This window comes from Nicotiana tomentosiformis, chromosome 3 (genome assembly GCF_000390325.3).
Source record: "Nicotiana tomentosiformis chromosome 3, ASM39032v3, whole genome shotgun sequence".
NCBI lineage: Eukaryota > Viridiplantae > Streptophyta > Magnoliopsida > Solanales > Solanaceae > Nicotiana > Nicotiana tomentosiformis.
The window spans coordinates 103,348,783-103,371,755 of NC_090814.1; the positions used below are offsets into that span (position 1 = coordinate 103,348,783).

The 22,973-nt window shown below is 36.4% G+C and overlaps 1 protein-coding gene across 1 annotated transcript; it reads right to left on the minus strand.

Moving 5' to 3' along the window:
- Nucleotides 1–16,918: 16,918 nt before the first annotated feature.
- Nucleotides 16,919–17,989, minus strand: LOC104099180 (uncharacterized). Its single transcript, XM_009606095.1, has one exon. It carries the CDS (start codon nt 17,987–17,989, stop codon nt 16,919–16,921), a length of 1,071 nt encoding a protein of 356 aa, XP_009604390.1.
- Nucleotides 17,990–22,973: the final 4,984 nt, after the last annotated feature.

A 22,973-nucleotide genomic window follows, 5' to 3' on the forward strand; every position in this document is an offset into this window, starting at 1 on the left:
CTAAGTTTGTTCCCTTTTTTAGGGATTACAACTACGTTGGCTAGCCATTCGGGATATTTTACCTCCCGAATGGACCCTATTTTGAGAAGCTTGGTTACCTCGTCCTTTATGAATGCGTGCTTTCTCTCGGACTGGGGTTTTCTCTTTTGCTTCACCGGTCTGAACCTGGTGGCCAAACTTAGCCGATGCGTCGTTATATCCGGAGGGATCCCTGTTATATCTAAATGGGATCATGCAAAACAATCAACGTTATCGATAAGAAATTGAACGAGTTTCTTCCTGAGTTCGGGGCTCAACCCCGTTCCCAAGTATACCTTTCGCTCGGGCCAGTGCTCGATCAATATGACTTGCTCTAGCTCCTTGATTGTTGATTTGGTGGCATCGGGAATCACGAAAGATAGATGGACCCTTTGATCATCATCCTCTTCGATTTTCTGGTTGTCTGGTTGGGTCGAAGCCGATGTCTGTGATTGCTATTTGGTGTCCCGTTCTCCTTCCGGGCCCGATCCTTTTATTGGCAAAAGTGAGGACATTGGTTTAGCTTTGTCGATGGCAAACATTTCCCTTGCGGCTGGCTGTTCTCTGTACACCATTTTGACACCTCCCGATGTCGGGAATTTGAGGGCCTAGTGTAGGGTCGAAGGCACAGCTCTCATGTTGTGGATCCATGGCCTTCCGAAAAGGGTGTTGTATCTCATATCGCCTTCGATCACGTGAAACTTTGTTTCCTGGATAGTCCCGACCACGTTTATTAGTAGGATTATCTCACCCTTGGTGGTTTCGCATGCCATATTGAACCCGTTCAGGACCAGAGTTGCGGGTACGATCTGATCCTGTAGGCCGAGCTGCTCTACTACCTTCAATCGGATGATGTTGGCCGAGCTACCTGGATCGATTAACACACGCTTAATTTTAGTTTTATTCATGAGTACGGATATTACCAGTGCGTCGTTATGAGGTTGGACGACCCCCTCTTCATCTTCATCATCAAAGGACAAAATCCCCATGGGCGCGTATTCTTGAGTCCGAGATCGTTTTTCCCTCACCATCGATGTTTTAGTGCGTTTAAGTACTGGTCCCTGAGGGGTATCGATGCCGCCGATGATCATATGGATGACGTGCTGCAGTTCTTCTTGCTCGTTTTGCTTGCTAAAATCCCTGCTTTTAAAATGGTTTTTCGCCCTACCACTCAGAAATTCCCGAAGGTGACCTTTGTTAAACAAGCGAGCTATTTCCTCTCTTAGTTGCTTGCAATCTTCCGTTCTGTGGCCATGGGTACCATGATATTCGCACGTTTGATTGGGATTTCTTCGGGCAGGATCGGTCTGCATGGGTTGAGGCCATTTAGTGTCTTTGATGCGTCTGATGGCTGACACAAGAGCGGATGCACCAACTCTGAAGTTATAATCTGATAATCGAGGTGCTTCTATAGGATCGGCATATTTATCGAAGTTGCTCTTACTCATAAGCCCCCGAGAATTTTATCCTCGATCAGTCCTTCGATTGTTATGGACTACATTGCGTGCTGAACCATCTGCGACGTACGGTCGATATCGATCCTGTTTGACCTTTGTTCTCTGTCGATCTCCTTTTGGTTTTTAGTAACTGTCATGTTCTGATGAACGGGTCCGTACGTAGCTCCTAACTAATCATCCTAGACCCTAATTTTTGATTGATATCGGTTGTGTACATCTGCCCAAGTTATCGCTGGATACTCGATCAAATTTTGTTTCAGCCGATGTGATGCTGTCAAACTTAGCTTGTTCAACCCTTTGGTGAAAGCTTGTACGGCCCAATCGTCCGTGACCGGGGGTAATTCCATGCGTTCTATTTGAAATCGGGATACGAATTCCCTCAGCATTTCATTCTGCCTTTGCTTTACTTTGAAGAGGTTTGATTTCCTTGTTGCAACCTTTATGGCGCCAGCATGTGCCTTTACGAACGAATCTGCTAACATGGCAAAAGAATCGATGGAATTCGGCGGTAAATTATGGTACCAGATCATCGCTTCTCCCCGAACTTTTTCAACAACACAGATTCGATCTCATCGTCCTCCAAATCATTGCCTTTTATAGCACATGTGTAAGAGGTGACATGTTCGTTAGGGTCGGTCGTACCATTATATTTGGGAATTTCGGGCATACGGAATTTTTTGGGGATTGGCTTCGGTGCCGCACTCGACGGAAAAGGCTTTTGTATGAATTTTTTCGAATCAAGCCCCTTTATCATTGGTGGAGCCCCCGGGATTTGATCGACCCTAGTATTGTACGTTTCCACCCTCTTGTCGTTAGCTTCGACTCGTTTTATGAGTTCCTCGAGCAATTTAGTAATTTCGGGAGTAGTCCCCGATTCTTGCTCGTTAGATTTCACTATGGTGGGCTCTGTTCTGGGGGTGACTTCTCGAAGTGGATTGGAATCCGGCTTGCTTTGTGCGCGAGTTTGGCTCTGTAGCTGAGCTATCGCTACTTGTTGGGCTTGTAGCATCTCGAAGATCATACGTAAGCTGGCCCCGATTTCCCCCATATTTTGGGTGTCTCGGTCTACGGATCGAGTACCGCCCTGAATGCTTCTTTCCGGTTCGGAACGCTGGTTCGCCTCCAGAGCTATTTGTGAATTGACATCCAATGGTATTCCGGCTCGAATTTCGGGTACTTCGATTTGAGCCTCGGGTTCCAAGCTATCGTTAATTGGCCTTCCGGCCCCGGGTGCCAAGTTGTTGGTTTCATCTTGAAGGCCGGCTTCGTAATCGATCGGTGAAGCCATTTGATTGGTGGTTATTCGTAGCTGATCCAAAATTCAAGATGTCTTCGGAAATAAGTGCAAAGCACAATGGTGTATTTTTTTAGATTTGTATCAAATGACCACTTTTATCCTCGGCCCCACGGTGGGCGCCAAACTGTTTACCCGAAAAATGGATAGAGTTGAATTTATATGCAGTTCCGAGGATATGTGGCGTAACTTAACACTAAATGCAAGGATAAATAAAAGTGTAAATATAGATTGCGGAGAATGCAAAATAGATAAGGTTATCAGGAACAGTGTATCTTAGGATTCAACAAATAGAATCAACCTAAGATATATGAAAGGAACGATTCTTTACTGTAGAAGAATATAGCGCTTTTATTACAATGTAAGCCTGAGAAAAAAACTTGTGCTACAGAAATGGTAACCAAGCCCTTTTATAGTGGAGGGATTTGGCTCTAAGCATAATAAAATAAACATTCAGTAGGAGACCCATGATAAGTCAGCTTTTCCATAATTCCTGCCAAGATTCTCTCTAGTGGAATTGCAACGGCTTTTGTCTGCGAGCTCGATCTTGCTTAGAACCCTCGATTTTGGTTTGAGCTTGATTCGGCTCGAACTCGTGACCTTGGTTTGAGCCCGATCCTGGCTCGAGCCCGATCCTGGCTCGAGCCCTTGAATTGATTCGAGGTCGATGTTGGTTGGTCTCTGGGTTATCAGAACGATAGATCTCCTCTGCATCATGGTTCGATTTTGATTCGAGCTCGATAATGATATCGAACTCAACACGGATCGGCCTCCCGGGTTCGAGGTTAGTTCGTTCCACCTTCGGGATCTTACTTCGATAAATCATCATTCGAACTCGATCGGACGTGCTAAGGCCGAAATCTATTTCGACTGTATATAGGTTGACCAGTTGGGTGTTTCCTCATTCCCTACTAAATCTATTAAGGAAAAGAAAAGTTAGCTATGTTTGGTGACAATTACAAGATTAATTAGTCATGGCCGAGGAATCATATTTACTACTTATAATAAGATTTAATCCAAGATTAAAGGCTAAAATCCTGTGCTTACTGCTTAGGACTCTCTTCGGTAAAGACAAGAGTTCATATGCCTTGTGGTCATGCATGGAATTAATGGGAAGAAAATTATTTCGTGTATATATACGGCAATTTTTGTCAGTTTTATTGTTTGTGTACTTCATTAAGTTTGATATTTGATGATATAAAACGGAATTTGAGAAAAAAAATTATATTACTATCGTGCCCCTAGCATAAAGTCGTCTTTTGTATGGAATACTTTCTCATACGACTTTCTTACACAAATTCGAATTAATAAGTGTCAAATTAGTTTCGGATATTGGATGAAAACCCAAAAACACAGTATAAGTTGGAAACCAATGCATGTCACGATACATAAGAAATAATTGAACGGTTATCTTATTTTCGAAAAGAAAAAGCTAAGTGGATAACGTGGAAACCGAAAAATATGAATACTCCATAAAGATTTTGATATCCTTTTCTTTTTAGGACGAAACACCCACACACACACTCAAAAAAAAAAAAAAAAAAGTGGAGAATGCAGTGGGTGAGACCTGTTAGAATAAGAAAATAAGTTTGATTATTTCCCTTAGATAATCTCCTTTGTTAAATTAATTATGTCAAAAAAAAATCATAGTATTTATTTGTCTTTGGCGGCTAAGCACATGTCCTGTAACCACTAACCAGGACCAGCATAACTACCTGATTTGCATTATTAAAAAAGATTATAGAAAAACAATTAAGAGACATAAAATAAGTACGTTACTAAAGATCATAATTGATCCTTTCAATGGAAAAGAAATAAAGATCATGATTATCCATACTTATTTTATGAACATATATTGAAATGGGAAATTCGTAAGGCTATAAAAGCCCACAAAATATTCTGGAAAAATAAAATAAAGGAGCACAATTGTTGATTATATGATAATTAGGTGGACCATATTGTTCATTTAAATAAAAACTAGGAATAACTCCAACAAATAAATTGATATGTTCTCATCTCGGAAAGAACCCCACTATGCACATATCTTAACTCTGAAAAAGACAATAAGTTTTGTTATTTCTGCAGAAAGTTATACTATAGTAATTAATCCTCTAAAATACAACGGCACCCTTATTTCTCTACTAATGCAATTTTCATCTCTTTTCTATTATATTAAAGTCAATAATAATCATCTGAAAAGTTTACAGAAAAGAGAGGGGTTAAACAAATCAGAGCCTGTTTTCATTTTGAACTTGATCTAACAATACTGTAAAAATAGAACAAGCTAGCCAGTTTTCGGACTGGTAATCGAAAAATAGCCAGCATTTGTGAAGTTATTAAAAAATAGCCATTTTTTTTGTTGAAACACGGAAAGTTCCAGTATAATATGCTGGATTATGGAGTTCCTGCGTAAACTTTCAGCATATTATGTTGGAACCCCACCACACGGAAAGTTCCAGCATAATATGTGGGATTATGGAGCTCCTGCATATAAACTTCCAGCATATTATGTTGGAACTCCAGCACACGGAAAGTTCCAGCATAATATGCGGGATTATGGAGCTCCTGCGTATAAACTTTCTATTATGATGGAACTTCAGCACATTATAAAAATTCCAGCATATATAAAATATTCGAATTCCAACATATTATGCTGGAATATTTTCAGATTTTTAAGAGTGTTTTTGTTCAAATTTTATCTTTACATGACAAGTGACTAAATTTCGATTACTTTTGAAACTGTGATTATTTTTTAATTATAAGTTGTAAATATGATTATTTCTGTTTTTGTTTTTGCCAACAATACTTAGCTTAATTATTTTTTACTTGGATAGTTGGGCGACAACGGGTTATACATTTTAGTTAAGAACATGTAATATCTTGGTCGTTTCCAAATGACAATCATACCTTATACACAAGTAAAGTGAAAAGTCTGAAGTCTCCGTCACAAAGGATGGGAAAGGGAAAATGGTCATCATCTATACATAAGTCTTTAAAGACACAAGAGGTGATAGACATTGACTTTTATCTTGTAGCCTAGAACTAGTCATCAAAAATCACATATTCTGTTTGTCATGTTAATACTAATAATTAATAGCAGTGTGGATAGAGACGATACACACCCATATGCAATTGTGGTGAGTCTTCTCACTAGAGTTGTCACGAAATCACGGAAATTTAAACCTTGATGCATGTTGAGAATACTGTATTTAAGGATATTTTGCTAGTATAAGCGTATTCCCAAAAATTCAATAAGCTTTTCTACTATAAATTAAGCGCATAAACAAAAAAGAATAAATTTATAAGGAAGAAAACCCAATAAATTATCAAAAACAATAATAATAATATAGCTAGTATAATTTCACATGTGGGGTTTGGGAAAGATAGTGTGTACGCAGATATTACTCCTACCTAATGAAGGTAGAGAGATTGTTTCCAATAGACCCTCGGCTCAGAAAGGTAGGGAGGAGGAGGAGAAGAAGAAGAGGAAGAAGGAGAAAAAGATGACGAAAAAGAAAGAAAGAAAGAGAGAAGAAAGGGAGGGAGAAAAGAGTAAGTAGTGCCATATAGTAACAACGGGGAAATACGATAACTGAAACGAACTAAACAACATGACGTAATATAAATATGAGAATAAGAAAGTACATGCGTGTTACTAATACTACTGGTAAGAAAGGGGAAAACTCTCAACTACCTACTAACCTTCTACCCTAATCCTCGACCTCCACACCCCCTATCAAGGGTTATGTACTCAGTAGGCTAAAGCCGCCATATCCTGCCTAATAACCTCTCTCCAGTACTTCTTAGGCCTGCCTCGACCTCTTCTCAAACCCGCCATGACCAACCTCTCACACCTCCTAACATGAGCGTCAGTGTTTCTCCTCTTAACATGTCCGAACCATCTCAGTCTTGACTCTCGCATCTTGTCCTCCACTGAGGTCACTCCCACTTTATCCCAAATAACACCATTACTAATCTTATCTCTCCTGCTACACTCACACATCCATCTCAACATCCTCATTTCTGCTAATTTCATCTTCTGCACATGAGAGCTCTTGACATGCCAACAATCAAGTATCCTAACAAATTGTCATAATTATAATAATGGCCTAATGACTAGGACTATGATTTCGATTAGGCCTTACGTACATATATCCATGCTTAGGGAACAAGTCCACTACTTCAATCTCCTGGCGTATTTTTCACGCGAACCCGGTTCTTTAGTAGCACATAAAGTACAACTTTGTATAAAGTGAAGGAATATCGAGATTGTTTTTAACTAGTGAGGGATTTTTTTTTGGTTTGGAGATGATGTTTTAACTTCAATATCACACAGAGGGGGGAGGGAGAGCGGGGAGGAGTGATTTGTGTGGTATCTAATTTTTCGCGTGCACAGATTATAGAAGGACCCGGTTCTTCTATGTGTTCCTTATACTATTGTTGCGGAATAATAAATGCAGAAATTAAAGAATATAAGAATTTTTACGTGAAAAATACCTAGTTCAAAAGGTGAAAAAATTACGACCTACTTTCCAGTAGGATTTTTCCAAAACTCTTGACTAAATCACTGAACCAAAAACTGTATTTACAAAATACTTTTGTAAACCTAGTATTAACTCTAATCCCGTTGTGGCACACAACCTCTAACTGTTGCGACAACTTCAAGTTAACTCTAACTTGAATACTCTGAGTACCTATTACAATTGCCTCTAGATAAAGCTGAAAGGTACATTATGAAAACATCTACTACAATTGAACTAGAATAAAAGACACACACTTAATCTGGTTCATGTAGCTTCAGGTTCGCACACTTAAATCACACACGAACTGCTTGCAAAATGCCTTTCTATTTTGCTCTCAATTCACGTTTAACTTCTGCTTTTGTGTGTTGCCTGTAGAGTGAGAACATTCTGCAATATATAGAGTTAGTATATGAATAAATAACTAGAGTTCTAATGCTACTCTTTCTTGGTGGAAGAGTTCTAGTTGATCTCAACTTCTAACTCCTCCCTTATCTTGGATAGTGTTCTCTTTGAGTAAGGAGTCCTTCTCCTTCTCAATTATGCAATCTTTTCGATCAGGAGATATAAATTATACCAAGTTAAGCTTATCTACTTCACGTGCAACCCATATACTCGATTCTGCCCGTGTCTATGTACACAAGAGATGGACCTGGTTCATGCCTGAGCTTCCTTTGTCAATCTTCAAAACTAACCTTCACTTGGGCCAATAAATTCTCCCTTTTTGATGATGACAAACCCTATGCTTTTTACATGCTCGACATCAACACAATGTTAGAAATATTTTCCCTTTTAATCACTTATTATTAAGTACCAGGTACATAAGGTTATAAACATCACTGTTCAAAGTGTAAAGCACAACCTTTTTTCTCCTTTTGGTATCATCGAAAAGTTGCATAAAAAATGTGCGATACCTAGATTTTAAAACTTACTCATGGACACTGGGGTTATTTCAAATGTAATCATGGACTAATCAGCATAGATCAAGCTAAGAATTTTAACCATCAAAGAAATATAAACAAATAGTTAGAGCAAAAGATAGTGAATTTCATTGATGATTGATAAGATTCTATCACAAAGCATAAGAAGAAATAAAAACACTGGAAACATGAGCAAAAGAAACAAAAAAAATCCCGAACTGGGTCTCTGGTTGATCTACACTAGGCTAGGAGGCTTAAGACTGGGAAGAACTAGGTGCTTGATTTTTGGCTTGGAGGAGTTTCAGCATATTTTGAAGAATGCCATCATTCTTCTCCTTTTCTCTTGCCAGCTCAGTTCTGAGAGCATCTCTCTCAGTCTCTACCTCTACCAACCTCTTCTTCAGCCTCTCAATCTCAGCATTCTTAGCCCCACTTTCTTGCACTAAAGATCGTACCTTGCTATTCACTGGTACCTTCTTAGATGAACCAGGTTCTTTAGGAGTGGCTTGGACTTTATAGTCATAAGCATGCAGCGTATTTGCCCCAAAATGATCCTTGCTTGTACCAACCTCCCCTTCTTATTTGGATTATAACGCTCAGTCACTCTCTTCAGTAGGTCTACGAGGGTTTCCTGTTCAGATGAAACAGGTTCATCTATATTTTTCCCAAGTTGAACCAGCCCTTCAGTGGCTTCGCCAGACCCACTTCCCCCTGTTTTCTTTACACTCTCCTCTACTCCAGCAGATTTTTCTCCCCAAACAACCATTGCACCTGTGTCTTTGGTTAAACTCACAGGAGTGGGTGAAGAATCAACCACTCTTTTACCCTTTCCCCTCACAGCACTTCGAACACCCTTGCTTTATTTTTCTTTTTCTTTTTCATTTTTACCACTAATTCCTCCAGACTCTGTAGTTTCAACACCTGCGATAGACCCTACCAGCACAAACATATTCTCCAAATTTGTATCAACTTTAAAAATTATCTCAGGAGTAACTTTAGGGCCAAACGATACCTGTTCAGTTTCAGAAGAAACCGTTTCTTCCCCCTCAGTAGCAGATTTAAATGAGTCTTCAGATTTCTGAGGTTCCTGGACTTGGCTATCCTTCAATTGTTTATCTAATTTCTTGATTTGTTCTCTCCCCGCAACAACCTTGCGAGCAAACATTTTTACTCTTTTCTTAGAGGTTTGGGTGGTGGAAGGGATGATAGTGGGTGTGGAAGTCTAATCAAACTAAATTTCAGTTTTGAAAAGACTTTGGAGTGTATCCCTAGAATCTAGGTACTTCAATTCAGTTGGGACTCTTTTGAAAGGAACTGGTTCACTTGCAACGGATAAGTCCAAAAGGAGTTTGGAATTAAGTAGGACTCTACTCATGATCCAAATATTATTATTTTAAATTATACAGAGTGTAGAAAATATACCGTGTTATCTTGATGAACTAGGTTCTTCACTGATAATTCTCTTGTGTAAGTCTAAATTTGCCAACATAGAGAAAATATCATTAGAGATTAATGAGTCATTTTAACACATGGCACAAGAGTATACTATTGAAAGTATGATTCTGAGCAAAAATTAATCTTATTATACACACATTTTCAGATTTTCTAAACAATTTTTATTTTATTTTATTTTCGTTGTGAATTCTGAACCGGTCCTTTTAGGTGATCTTAATCATCCCTAATTCTAACCTATTCCTTTCAAAATGATCTCTAATTAGGGCTTTTATGAATATGTCAGTTATTTGCTTGTCAGTAGCACAAAATTCCACAGTGATCAATCTTTTTTCATAGTTATCCCTTAAAAAGTGATGCCTAACATCTATGTGCTTAGTTCTCTTGTGATGAACCGGGTTCTTGGTCATACTAATAGCACTAGTATTATCACAAAAAATGGGGATACAACCAACATCAATTCTAAAGTCCATTAATTATTGTTTGATCCACAATAATTGAGCACAACATGAAGTAGCAACAACATACTCAGCTTCAGCAGTAGATAAGTCTACTGAATTTTGCTTTTTGGTAGCCCAAGATACAAGACATGAGCCAAGAAAGTGTATCATAACCCGAGGTGCTCTTTCTATCTACAAGAAAACCTGCATAATCAGCATCAATATATCCCACAAGATTGAAATTATTACCTTTTGGATACCAAAGACAAAGATCAGTGGTGCCTTTTAGATATCTCAAAATTCTCTTGACAGCAGTCAAGTGAGACTCCTTTGGATTTGCCTGAAATCTTGCACAAAGGTCTACACTGAAAATAATATCAGGTCTACTAGCAGTGAGATATAACAATGAGCCAATCATTCCTCTATACAACTTCTGATCAATAGATGAACCATGTTCATCTATATCCAACTTTGTAGCTGTTGCAATAGGAGTGTCAATTTCTTTGGAATCTTTCATTTTAAACCTTTTAAGAAACTCTTTTACATACTTATGCTGATGGATCATAGTTCCATTTGAATTTTGTTTAATTTGTAAGCCTAAAAAGAAATTAAGCTCACCCATCATGCTCATTTCAAATTCACTCCCCATTAGTTTAGCAAATTCTTTATTTAACGTATCAGTAGTTGCTCCAAAGATTATATCATCAACATATATCTGAACTACCAATAGATCTTTACCTTTTTCTTTCAAGAATAAATTATTGTCAATTTTACCTCTCTTATAGTCATGCTCAAGCAAAAATTTTGATAATCTTTCATACCATGCTCTTGGAGCCTGCTTGAGCCCATAAAGTGCTTTGTCAAGTTTGTACACATGATCATGACTCTTCTTGTTTTCAAACCCTGGAGATTGCTTGACAAACACTTCTTACTTTAGATAGCCATTGAGGAAGGCACTCTTGACATCCATCTGGTGGAAGGTGAATTCCATGTAAGCAACAAAGGCTATAAGAAGTCTTATTGCTTTCAACCTTGCAATTGGAGCAAAGGTTTCATCATAGTCTATGCCCTCCTCCTGGCTATATCCTTAAACCCCCAATCTTGCCTTGTTCCTTGTAACAGTTCCATCTTCATCAAGTTTGTTTCTGAAGACCCATTTTGTGCCAATTACTGATTTGTCCAAGGGTCTTGGTACCAGATGCCAAACTTGACTCCTTTCAAATTGGTTGAGTTCATCCTGCATTGCATTTACCCAATCTGCATCCTGCAAAGCTTTAGCAATATTTTTAGGTATAATAAGAGATAAGAGAGCATCAAAAACACAAAGATTTTTTTAATGAAGATCTGGTTTTGATTCCAGAGGTTGGATCAGTAATTATGTTCTCAATGGGATGAGAACTTTGATACTTGTAGGATTTCACAACCAGCTGGTTTCCCTTTGATGTTCCTTCAGTGTTTTGTTGCTGTGGAACAGGTTCCATTGAGGTTTGATGATCATTTCCTCTTTGTTCTATTCCCCCTGTCAGGTTGCCCTCGGTAGAAGTGACATGTTCCATCACTTGTTCCTTCTTCCAGTATAGCTTCAGTCTGGGCTGTGGTTTCATTTAAGTTTCTCACCAGCCCAATTGCTTCATCATCATGTTCCTGTCTCTCAGAAAGAATGTTAATTTCATCAAAAATCATATGAACACTTTCTTCAACACACATAGTTCTTTTGTTATAGACCTTATAAGCTTTACTATGTGAAGAATATCCCAAGAATACTCCCTCATCACTTCTGGGATCAAACTTACCTAGGGAGTCTTTACCATTGTTGTGCATAAAGCACTTGCATCTGAATGACCTAAGATGGGATATATTTGGTTTTCTCCCTTTAAGTAACTCATAGGGAGTCTTCTCAGCAAGAAGTCTGGTCATACACCTATTAATGATGTAGCATGCAGTATTTACAGCTTCTGCCCAGAAGCTATGAGGCAGTTTACTAGAAAGAAGCATAGTCCTAGCCATATCTTCAAGTGTCATATTCTTTCTTTCAACTACTCCATTTTATTGTGGAGTCCTAGGAGCAGAAAAATTATGATCTATGCCATGCTCATCACAAAATTCAGCAAATTTAGCATTTTCAAATTCAGTGCCATGATCAGACCTAATTGATGCAAGTTGATTACCTAGTTGTTTTTGAGTTTTTCTAACAAAAGAAGTGAATATGTCAAATGCTTCATCTTTAGATGTTAAAAATAATGTCCAAATAAACCTAGAGTAATCATCAACAAGTACTATCACATATCTTTTACCACATCTGCTTAATGTTCTCATTGGACCACAGAGATCCATATGGACCAGTTCCATCGTTCTGGTGGTACTTACCACTTTCTTGCATTTAAAGGAGGATCTTACCTGCTTCTTCCTTGCACAAGCCTCACAAATTTTGTCTTCCTTGAACTTGATGTTAGGCAGTCCTATCAACAAGTCCTTGGAGACTAATTTGTTGAGTTGACTCAGACTTGCATGTCCAAGTCTCTTGTGCCAAAGGAGGGGATCATTGTCCAACACACTTAAGCAAGTGAGTTCATTTTCTGACAGTGTGGACAGATCTGCAATATATATATTGTTCACTCTTTTTCCCTGCAAAACAATCTTGTCAGTGGTAAGATTAATCACAAAGTATTTAGTACAGGTGAATTCTACTAAGTTACCTCTATCACATAGTTGTGATACACTAATTAGACTATATTTTAAGTCGTCTATCAAATAGACATTCTCAATCAAGTGAGAGTCAGTCTTACCTACCTTACCAACCCCAAAGATCTCACCTTTCTTCCCATTTCCAAATGAGACATTACCTCCTTTGAGGTCCTCAAGTGAAAGGAATTGGTTCTTGCTTCCTGTCATGTGGTTTGAGCAGCCACTATCCATGTACCATATTTGGATGCCCCCTTCACTTGGACCTGCAAAAAGAAATCAGAGGTTAGTCTTAGGAACTCAAACTAGTTTGGGTCCTTTTCTATAGGCAAAAGGATGAATCAAATTCTTTTTAGCCCAACCTGGCAGCCTATTTTTTCCTTGAACAAACTTTTTATTCTTTTGACTAGCCTTTTCTTTTGCAGTGCATTCACTTTTATAGTGACCATTCTTACCACAGTGTGTGCAAATTTTGTTCTTAGGAGGTGTGAGATACTTGCTTTTGGGATCCTATTTAGGTGGCAGATTCCCAAAGCCAATTCCTCTTCTATTGCTACTATGATGTTCCTGTAGCCATGACAATTCATCGGAGGACCTGTTCCATCTACAAGTTCTATCTAGTTCATGCTTGACCTTGCCTAGATCCTCTGTCAAAATTCTTACCTGCTCATCCTTCTTATACAACTCATCTTTTAGTTTACCTAAATTTTCTTCTAGAGTGAGTTGTATGCAATCAGTTGTCTTCTTACTTGTTCCTAATTTCAGTTTTAGGTTTTCAGATCTAAGTTCTAGGACATTTGATTCAAATGCATGAACCTGGTTCTTTAGAGTAGTATTTTCACTTACAGTCTCTTTAACTCTAAGTTCCAGGTTCTTACACTTTGCTTTTAAAATCATACATTCCTTAGACAGTTGTTCCTTTTCATTATTTATATCCTCATATTTATCAATGAAATCCAGAAGTAACTCAGATAGCCTTTCTTTAGACAAAAACTTAATCTTGTCTTTTAGATGGATTATACTTACTTCAGATTCCTCATCAGAATCTCCAATTGCCATAAGTGCGTGTTCATCTCCATCTTCATCATCTGAGTCCTCATCTAAGCTATCTCCCCAAGCAGCAACCATAGCTTTTGTTGATCCTTTGTTCTTCTTAGGATGAACATGTTCCTTCTTTCTGTTTCTTCGTTCAGCTCTTTCCTTCTTCCATTCAATTTCCTATTGAGGGTAGTTTTTGATGTGGTGATCAATTTTTCCACACTTCTAGTAGCCCTCATTGGTTTGTTTTTCAGTAACCCTTGGTTTGCTATAGCCTCCACTTCTTGAAGAACCCTTTCCTCTCATTAGGTACTTCTTGAAGTCCTTTGTGATCATAGCTATTTCATCTTCCTCTAGATCAGAACCTTCAGTGATTCTGAGTGCCAGACTCCTTTCCTTCTTGGGTACATCCATGTTCATGGTTTTCCTTCTAAGTTCATAAGCAGTGAGATTTTCAATTAGCTCATCCAACCTAAGAGTGGCAATGGCCTTTGATTCCTGAATGGCAGTGATTTTGTTCTCCCATGTAACTGGTAGAACCCTTGTCAAAATCTTCTCAATTCTGTCTTCTTCAGAAATAATCCTTTCAAGAGACTTAAGTTCATTTGTCAGTTTGGTGAACCTTGTATACATCTCTTAGATGATTTTCCCTTCCTTTATGGTGAAATTCTCATATTGAGAATATAGTAGTATTCCTCTGGACCTCTTCACTTGAGGTGTTTCTTCATGGGCCACTTGCAAAGTGTCCCAGATTTCCTTAGCAGCGGTATAGCTTTGGATTCTACTGTACTCATCTGGACCGAGTCCACAAAGAAGCCATTTCTTGTCTTTAGCATTCTTCTCCCATTTCCTCAAGTCGTCAGCAGTGCAGTCAGCTCTTGTTTTTGGCACCTCTTCTCCTTCGGCATTTATCTTCATGGTAGCCAGTGGACCATCAGTGACAATGTTCCATAGCTCATAGTCTTCTCCTATGATGTGATCTCTCATCCTGTTTTTCCACCAAGAGTAATACTGGCCGTTGAAGAGTGGTGGCCTAGCAGTGGATTGCCCTTCCCAGTTTTCAGGTGGTGCACTCATCTTGATCTTCTCTTAAGGTGTTAGCCTCTTCAAGGATAACTTGCTCTGATACCAATTGATGTTTTAACTTCAATACCACACAAGAGGGGGTGATTTGTGTGGTGTCCAATTTTTCGCGTGCGCAGATTATAGAATGACCCGGTTCTTCTATGTGTTCCTTATACTACTGTTGTGGAATAATAAATGCAGAAATTAAAGAACACACGAATTTTTACGTGGAAAACACCCGGCTCAAAAGATAAAAAAAAACCACGACCTACTTCCCAGTAGGATTTTTCCAAAACTCTTCACTAAATCACTGAGCCAAAAACAGCATTTACAAAATACTTTTGTAAATCTAGGATTAACTCTAATCTCGTTGTGGCACAAAGCCTCTAACTGTTGCGACAACTTCAAGTTAACTCTAACTCGAATACTCTGAGTACCTATTACAATTGCCTCTAGATAAAGCTGAAAGGTATACTATAAAAATACCTACTACAATTGAACTAGAATAAAAGACAGACACTTAGAACTGGTTCTTCTATCTGGTTCATGTAGCTTCAGGTTTGCACTCTTGAATCACACACAAACTGCTTGCAAAATGCCTTGCTATTTTGCTCTCAATTCACATTTAACTTCTGCTTTTGTGCGTTGCCTGTAGAGTGAGAACATTCTGCAATATATAGAGTTAGTAGATGAAGAAATAACTTGAGTTCTAATGCTACTCTTCCTTGGTGGAAGAGTTCTAGTTGATCTCAACTTCTAACTCCTTCCTTATCTTGGATAGTGTTCTCTTTGAGTAAGGAGTCCTTCTCCTTTTCAATTATGCAACATTTTCGATTAGGAGATATCAATTATACCAAGTTAAACTTATCTCCTTCACGTGCATCTCACATACTCAATTTTGCCTGTGTCTATGCACACAAGAGATAGACCTGGTTCATGCATGAGCTTCCTTTGTCAATCTTCAAAAATAACCTTTACTTAGGCCAACAGGAGATACTATTCACATTTTTCTAACAGTATTCACCCTGTTAAGAACAATACCCAAGATTTCAAAATAGAAGGTTAGTAAGGAATAAGAACTATGATAGACTGAAAGAAATAGCAAGAAAAATAAGGAAGCAAATGGATTTTCGACATCTTAATCACAACTTATCATCTAATATATGTAATTTAAAAGTGGTCAGCCAGTTCCAGGATCCTGGTACATGCAGATCTAGGTGTTGATAATGCTGAAAAATCATGTGTAAGTTATCAATTTATTTTTTTTAAAAAATGAGCAAATGCAAGTATATACACCGAAGCAGTGCTGTTTGGTAACGTAGTTTTTTAAGTTAAAATGACGAGGAATTTTCCTATAATTGTGATATAATTAAATCTTAATCTAGGTCTCCTAGGATGCTGAAGAAAAAGATTAGGAATGTAGACATGAACATGGGTAAGTCCATACCCATTTTCAGCTAATTTACTATCCGTTTTTTTTTTTTTGTGGAAAATTCCTGAGGGAACCAGCTGCCGCTATCCTTTGGCTGGGGTAACCTGCTCATGTGTAATAGCCCGCGAACCACACAGAAGATGTAAATCGCACTAGGAATGACCGGTGCAACGAGCTCTGCCTGAGGAGACTTCTAGTGAGGGAAATCGATCTTAGGTCTCCCAAGTGGGAAACCACTCACCTAACCAACTCAACCAACCCTTTGGGCTACTGTTCGATCTTTAATGAAGCTATTTGTGGAGAATTGTTCTAATCAATACTAAGGATTGTGTTCTAATTATTGCAACATTTAAGGTTAGAGGAATTTATATGTTTCTGACTTAAAGTTTGAACATCGTTATATGCCAACCAAAATGAAAATAATGTGATCCAACTGTAGACTGTAGTAGGAGTAGTAGTACAGTTACTAGTTACTAGTTAAAAAGGAAAAAACTCTTGGTGGGATGGCTTTGCTCTGCACAACATTAATGAACAAAGAGTAGTCATATACTATATACTATTTCTATCAAGCTAAGCTAGTAAATAAGCAATCCCATTTAATTAACGAGCCCGGTTTAGCATATTATTAAAGGCGGCACGCTGATCTGATTCTTGCCTCTGCAACATTCTCTCACGGTTGATTTTCTTAATGAAATCATCAAATCTTTTGTTGGATTCCTCTGCACTTACTGAATTAAAGTCCCCTCTCAAACCCCCTCGTCTAAACACCGATAAAGCATCGTTAAAAGTCAATGATTTTCTCAAGTCTTTCCATGTTGAAGCCACTGATGGCAACAAGTCTTTGGATCCAATGCTCTGTGCTGATACAACCACTGGCTCTGGCTCCACTGACCATGTTTCACTCTTCTTCAGTATATGATCCTTCTTTTTCTTGTTTCCTCCTCCGGTTATCGCGTTCCATGTCGCCTCCAATGAGTCATCCTCTAATTCTTCAATATTTTCTTGATTGACCTTTTCTTGGACATTTGTGTAGGTTGTATAGTTGGTTCTTGTAGTTGTCTGAGGTACTGGATTTGTTAAGCGTGGACTAATGATTTCACGGGCTTCAGTCAAATGAGAAATGTCTGGAAAGGACATTTTTTGTACGCAATCAATTTCAATGTCTTTCACACTGCAAGGCATCTCATCTTGAATATCTTCTAAGACAGGATGTGAATTATTATAACGGCTGAAAAAAGACATAACAGTGTCCATCGCAATAGCAGAATTAGTTCTTTTCGGCTTGTCTTCTTTTTCATGATGTTGTGGTTGTGGTGACTCTGACTCATGATCCTGAACCTGCAGATCTTGGGCATCTTTTTCATCTAGAAAAATATTAACAAAGTCTGTTGTAGAGCGGTGAAATTTGGAGAAAGTCAAGATAAGAATGACAACTGAATTGATAAAGAGGCAGATATAAAGAGGAGATGACAAAAAGCTCTTCAAACAAGTAAAAACTTCCTTCAGGTTAAAGAGAAACATGTCAAATAAGTAGCGCGGATTTATAGCTTTTTTCAGCATAAAGAAAGTAGAGATCAGTCCTGTTGATAAGAGAAGAAGCTCTATGGTTAATATCGCAGATTGTACTATGCTTTTCTTCTCTGATAATCTATATGCTATCAACGTTGCCATGGACAGAGATTGTCTATAAGTGAAAAACAAAAGGTGATTTAATTTGTTTGTTAAGGCTAATTGAGGGTGAGATCTTATTTGTTTTCAAGAATTGCAAACTGCAAAGACAAAGAGGGGGAATAGGTTATTTATAGGACTTGGGATTTTCTTTTTGCTGGAGAGCTAAATCTTTACAGTGTATAGCCACTAGATATATTGAGTACAATACAACACCATAGACCCACACAACATCAAGTAAAGGCTTATAGAAGCCTTTTTTATAAGCAGACAATAATGGTGACAATAAATTTCCCACTTATTTAACTTTTCCTTAATTAGTGTTCGAACATAGATTTGGTTAGAATTATAAAAAAGAGTTTTTGAATATGTCCTGAAAAATATTTTTTGGAAGTTAAAGTTGTGTTTGGACATACATTTTATTTGAAAAAAACATGAAGTTTTGTGAGTGAAAGAAGAAATTTCACCCAAAAACTTCCGTAAATAAGTTTCTGGGAAGAAATTTTTTTTATCATATTTCATGTACAAATAGTATTTAAAAAAAAATTAAAAAAAAAATAAAATCTACGGCCAAGCTTGATCTCAGCCATTCCTCTTCCTATGCCAAGTTTTCTTTTTTATGAGTTTAACTAGTATATATTCGGTGGAAAAAAATATAATATCTAGGGTGTGTTTGGTATAACGGAAAATATTTTCCAAAAAAAATATTTTCTTGAAAAACAAGTAGTAATTTATTTCCGGTATTTGGTACGCAAATTAAGAAAAATAACTTCTCAAGAGTATTCATAAATTATAATTTAGATACAATAAACATGAAGTCATAAATTTTCAAACCAACATCTTCTGAACCGCTAAACTTTCGAACCGGTAAACTATATAATTTCTAAACCCGCAAACTTCCAAACACATAAACCCCCGAACTCATAACTTTGGAACTCGTAATTTTTTGAACCAATCAGAACTGAAAATATAAAATAAAAAAAAATTGCGGGTGGGTGGTGGGTGGGGTTAGATGTGAGAGTAGGTGGAGTAATTTTTCGGAAAATGCTTTCCTAACTTTTTCTAGGGAAGTCATTTTTCTCCAATTTCAGAAAAATGTAATATCTAGAAAAATATTTTCCAAACTATTTTGTGCAACCAAACAGTGAAAACTAGAAAAATATTTTCCGAAAAATTATTTTCCCTCGTACCAAACACATCCCTAGTGACCTAAAAGATTATAACAGATAAAAGAATGCATGTAATCTTTATAACATGTTAAATCACACTGTTCTTTTTTACTTGTGGGAGAGTGGAGAGAGGAATGGGTAGTTGGGGCTGAGGGATGAAATGAGGTCTGCATAAGTAAATTAAAACGAAAGAGATTGATAAAATTTCCAAGTTTACCAATAGACTTTAAATAACCACGTAACCTGTATAATTTAAATTTATAACAGTAAGATAAGGATGAGATACTTGCTTTTAATTTAATAGAAGTAAACATATATTTCTAAAACATTTTTCTCAACTTCTCCAACCTTTGATTATACATTTGTAACTTTCTTCATCATTTCTTGAATTTTGTATGACAAAGCGAATCCAAATAGATCATGGTGCTTAAGATAAGATATTTATTAATGGACAAGAATTATATAGAAATGCAACTTTATAGAAAATTTGAATTAATTTACTCGGCATCGATATCTTTGCTTATTATAATTTGAATCAAGCAAGTTAACCTAAAAGTTAATTGCTAGTCTATTTATTTGGTCTTACAACTTAGAGATGACTAAAGTAAACATGATTCATCAAAGTCAGTCAACATATCTATTATATTCTTGTTTGCTGATGTGGTGGTGTTTCAACTTTCAAGTAACCTTAGCTGAATAAATTATCAGGATAATTTGCACTTTCCTTGTAACTATAATAAATTATCTATGGGATTTACTTTCCTTCTCCAATTATAAACCTTAAAACCACTATTAATCATATTTATATCTTTCGTGTCGACATATATACGTCACTATGAAATTGTACCAACACTCGTCAAAAGAATCATCTTCCTAACCATACCCTAAGTTCGAAAACTGAATCTAATTAATGTAAAGAAGAATTGTTTTTAACAAATTAGTCTTGTATTAAAGAATATTACAAAATAGAGCAAGGGAAAAAAGGAAACTCATTCTAATGTTAATAATTGTATAATTAATTAATTGATTCAAATTTCAACCTCTCCCTTTAGATAAGTCTCTCCTACTAAAAGAATAAAAGCAACAGTTATACATGCATACACAATAAACAAAAATGGCAGCAAAAGGGAAGAAATATAGATTAGCTAGTTGAGAAGTTAATCCAGATGTCACATATAGAGTTACCTGAGAAATTACATGGTACTTGTTAACTAATTTTAAGGGATATAAACCAACTTAAAAATAATAAAGACTTTCCAAGGAAAAAGCTCCCGTAAATAAGTCGCTTTATTAGGTAAACATTAAGTTAAACTATTAAAAAGTAAATTAAAAATTGGCAATATGACTATAATCTGTACCACCACCTGTCATTTCCCCACTAAAGTGCAATTGTTAATTAATTTGTTAAAGTAACCATTTTGAAGGTAACCCTTTGCCCTTTGGCTTGTTTTGATAAACTTTTTGGAATCCGGTTATAATTTAAACCAAAAAGGTCATGCTTAAGTCATGAAAATGAAGTTGCTCTACGTAGTTAAACGTAATATCTTGTGGAATAAGTAAACGATTAATCAGTGAGTTAGTTTCCAAGTCAAGACCTAACGAATTTAACTATTCATCCACTTGTATCTTCAGTCAAAATTTTGTAATTTGAGAGTGCTGACGCTTGAACCAATCCCTACGTTAAATGAGCCCTGATATTTTCCTTGTTATATTATAGTACTTCCAATTGCAAAGCTTTTTAAACAATTTTTTTAAAAGGAACTTTCACTAGCTTATAGATTTTCAATGTCTGAGGTCTTTTCTTATATTATCAACATACAGGTTTAATTCAATTACTTTTTTTACTCGATACTCCACTTCTTTTAATCACTCATAAATCGAGTAAACAAAGTCTTTAGTCCAAAGTATTGAAAATGAAATAAATACCTTAAGGGAAAAGAAAAAGAAGAAGAAGAATTAACCCAAATAGCCGTCCACATAATCTCTTAAATTAAAAATAGTTAATATATGTATAATATATATAACTTATGTATAATATATGTATAACTGTGTATAATCCATATATAATCTATGTATACCGGTTAGAAAAAGTAAACATTGATCTAGTCGGCTATTTGTGTAACAATCAAAAAAAAAAAAAAAACCTAAGAACAATGGTGAAACTGAAACTCTTTGACTAGTAAAGTGTTCGAGTTTTTTTAGGAGAGTCGAAAAAAGGCCCTCATAAAAGGAACCATTCAGAATAGAGAAAAAGAAACCTAAATATTTGAAAGTTGAAACTTTCAAATTATTAAGAGCGGATATAAAGTCGTGCAATTATTGAGAAGATTCGAAAAGAAAATGCAAAGAAATTACATGGATATATATATTGTATATGAAGAGAGATATTTGCCCCTCATTTTCTTATTGTATATGAAATGCAAATCAAGCTAAGGGCCACATAACTTGCCGCTCTTACATCTTTCCATTAATTAGTTGAAAAGAATAATTAAAGGTAAAGGTGGCCACATAATCAAATGACTAATTTGTCTGGTGTTGAGGAACACAAATGCAACCCTCCCTGACCACTCGATCAACTTGATTTTGGTCTTATCACAATTTACAAAATTCACAACCATAATAAGCTATTAATTCGATAATCAAAACCCAAAAAATGAAAAATGAAATAACTAAAAGTACAATTCCACTATATTTCTCCATTAATATAATGTGATTTTACTCTTAGTCTTTGTCATAGTACAAACGATTGCATGGGATTGATCATTTAGTTGCTCTTGAAAATAGAAAAGGTTCGGTAATTTTGTTTCAAGGTGTAAATAGTTGAGATACCTTCACCTATTTAATTTGTACAACATAAATTCAGATGCGTTACTTATTACAGTATTCTATTTGGTCTTTTGCTCATCTACTAATAATTGTTACATACTTAAAAGTATTAATGTGGGTCGTGAACAAATTATACTAAAAAGATATCAATAAGGAAGTATATATGGCTATTACTGAAATTATGTGTTGTAAGTGTGAGCCTTATAAATGGAGTTGATTAATATAAACGATTAAGGGTTGCTTACTTGCATTAAAGAGAAGCCAAAAGGTTTTTTGTGTTCTTAGCCTTTTATCTAATTAAAATAAATCAAAAAATTCAAATGATTGATAATTAGTCATAAAAATCATATTTATACAATTGATAAGACGATCACATATGCAATCAAACATGAAAATGATAGAAAAGAGAAAAAATAATCCTTTTAGCGCGATCATATAATCAATTGTTTAAATTTTTTACTATATCCTTAATGAAATGATTTACAACCACACAAATATTTATGGATTACTTTAGATCATATATTTCAAAAGTTTTTTGTTATTTTTTAAAACTCCATGCTCTATCAAATATAAAAATATATAGATATCCTTCGTTCCCTTGTTTCTAGGAAGGACTCGGCCTTAGGCATTGAAGATTTGGTGCATGAACATTTTAAAGTGAATAGAATGGTTCTATTCACTTACTCGTTGAACATAAACCCCACACATAACTTCTATTTTGGAAGCATTGATATTGGTTCTCTTTGGACGTTCCTCTTTGAAGACACAAGTGACCATTTTAATTTGGTGTGGTCATTGTTATGTCTACAGTGTTTGTGATTTGGGACGTGAACCTAAAAAAGTTAAGAGGAACGAGAGAATAGTGCATGAATTCGTTGAATTTACTATGTCAAAGTGAATAAAAGCAAACTCACCATACGGATATCTACAACAATATTTTAGTAGAGTAATATATACTTGTTTTATTTGCAACTTGTGTACGGTCGAAACCT

What these genes read in the sequence shown, in the direction of transcription:
- LOC104099180 (XM_009606095.1), bottom strand. Translation starts at nt 17,989, where the DNA reads ATGGCAACGTTGATAGCATATAGATTATCAGAGAAGAAAAGCATAGTA.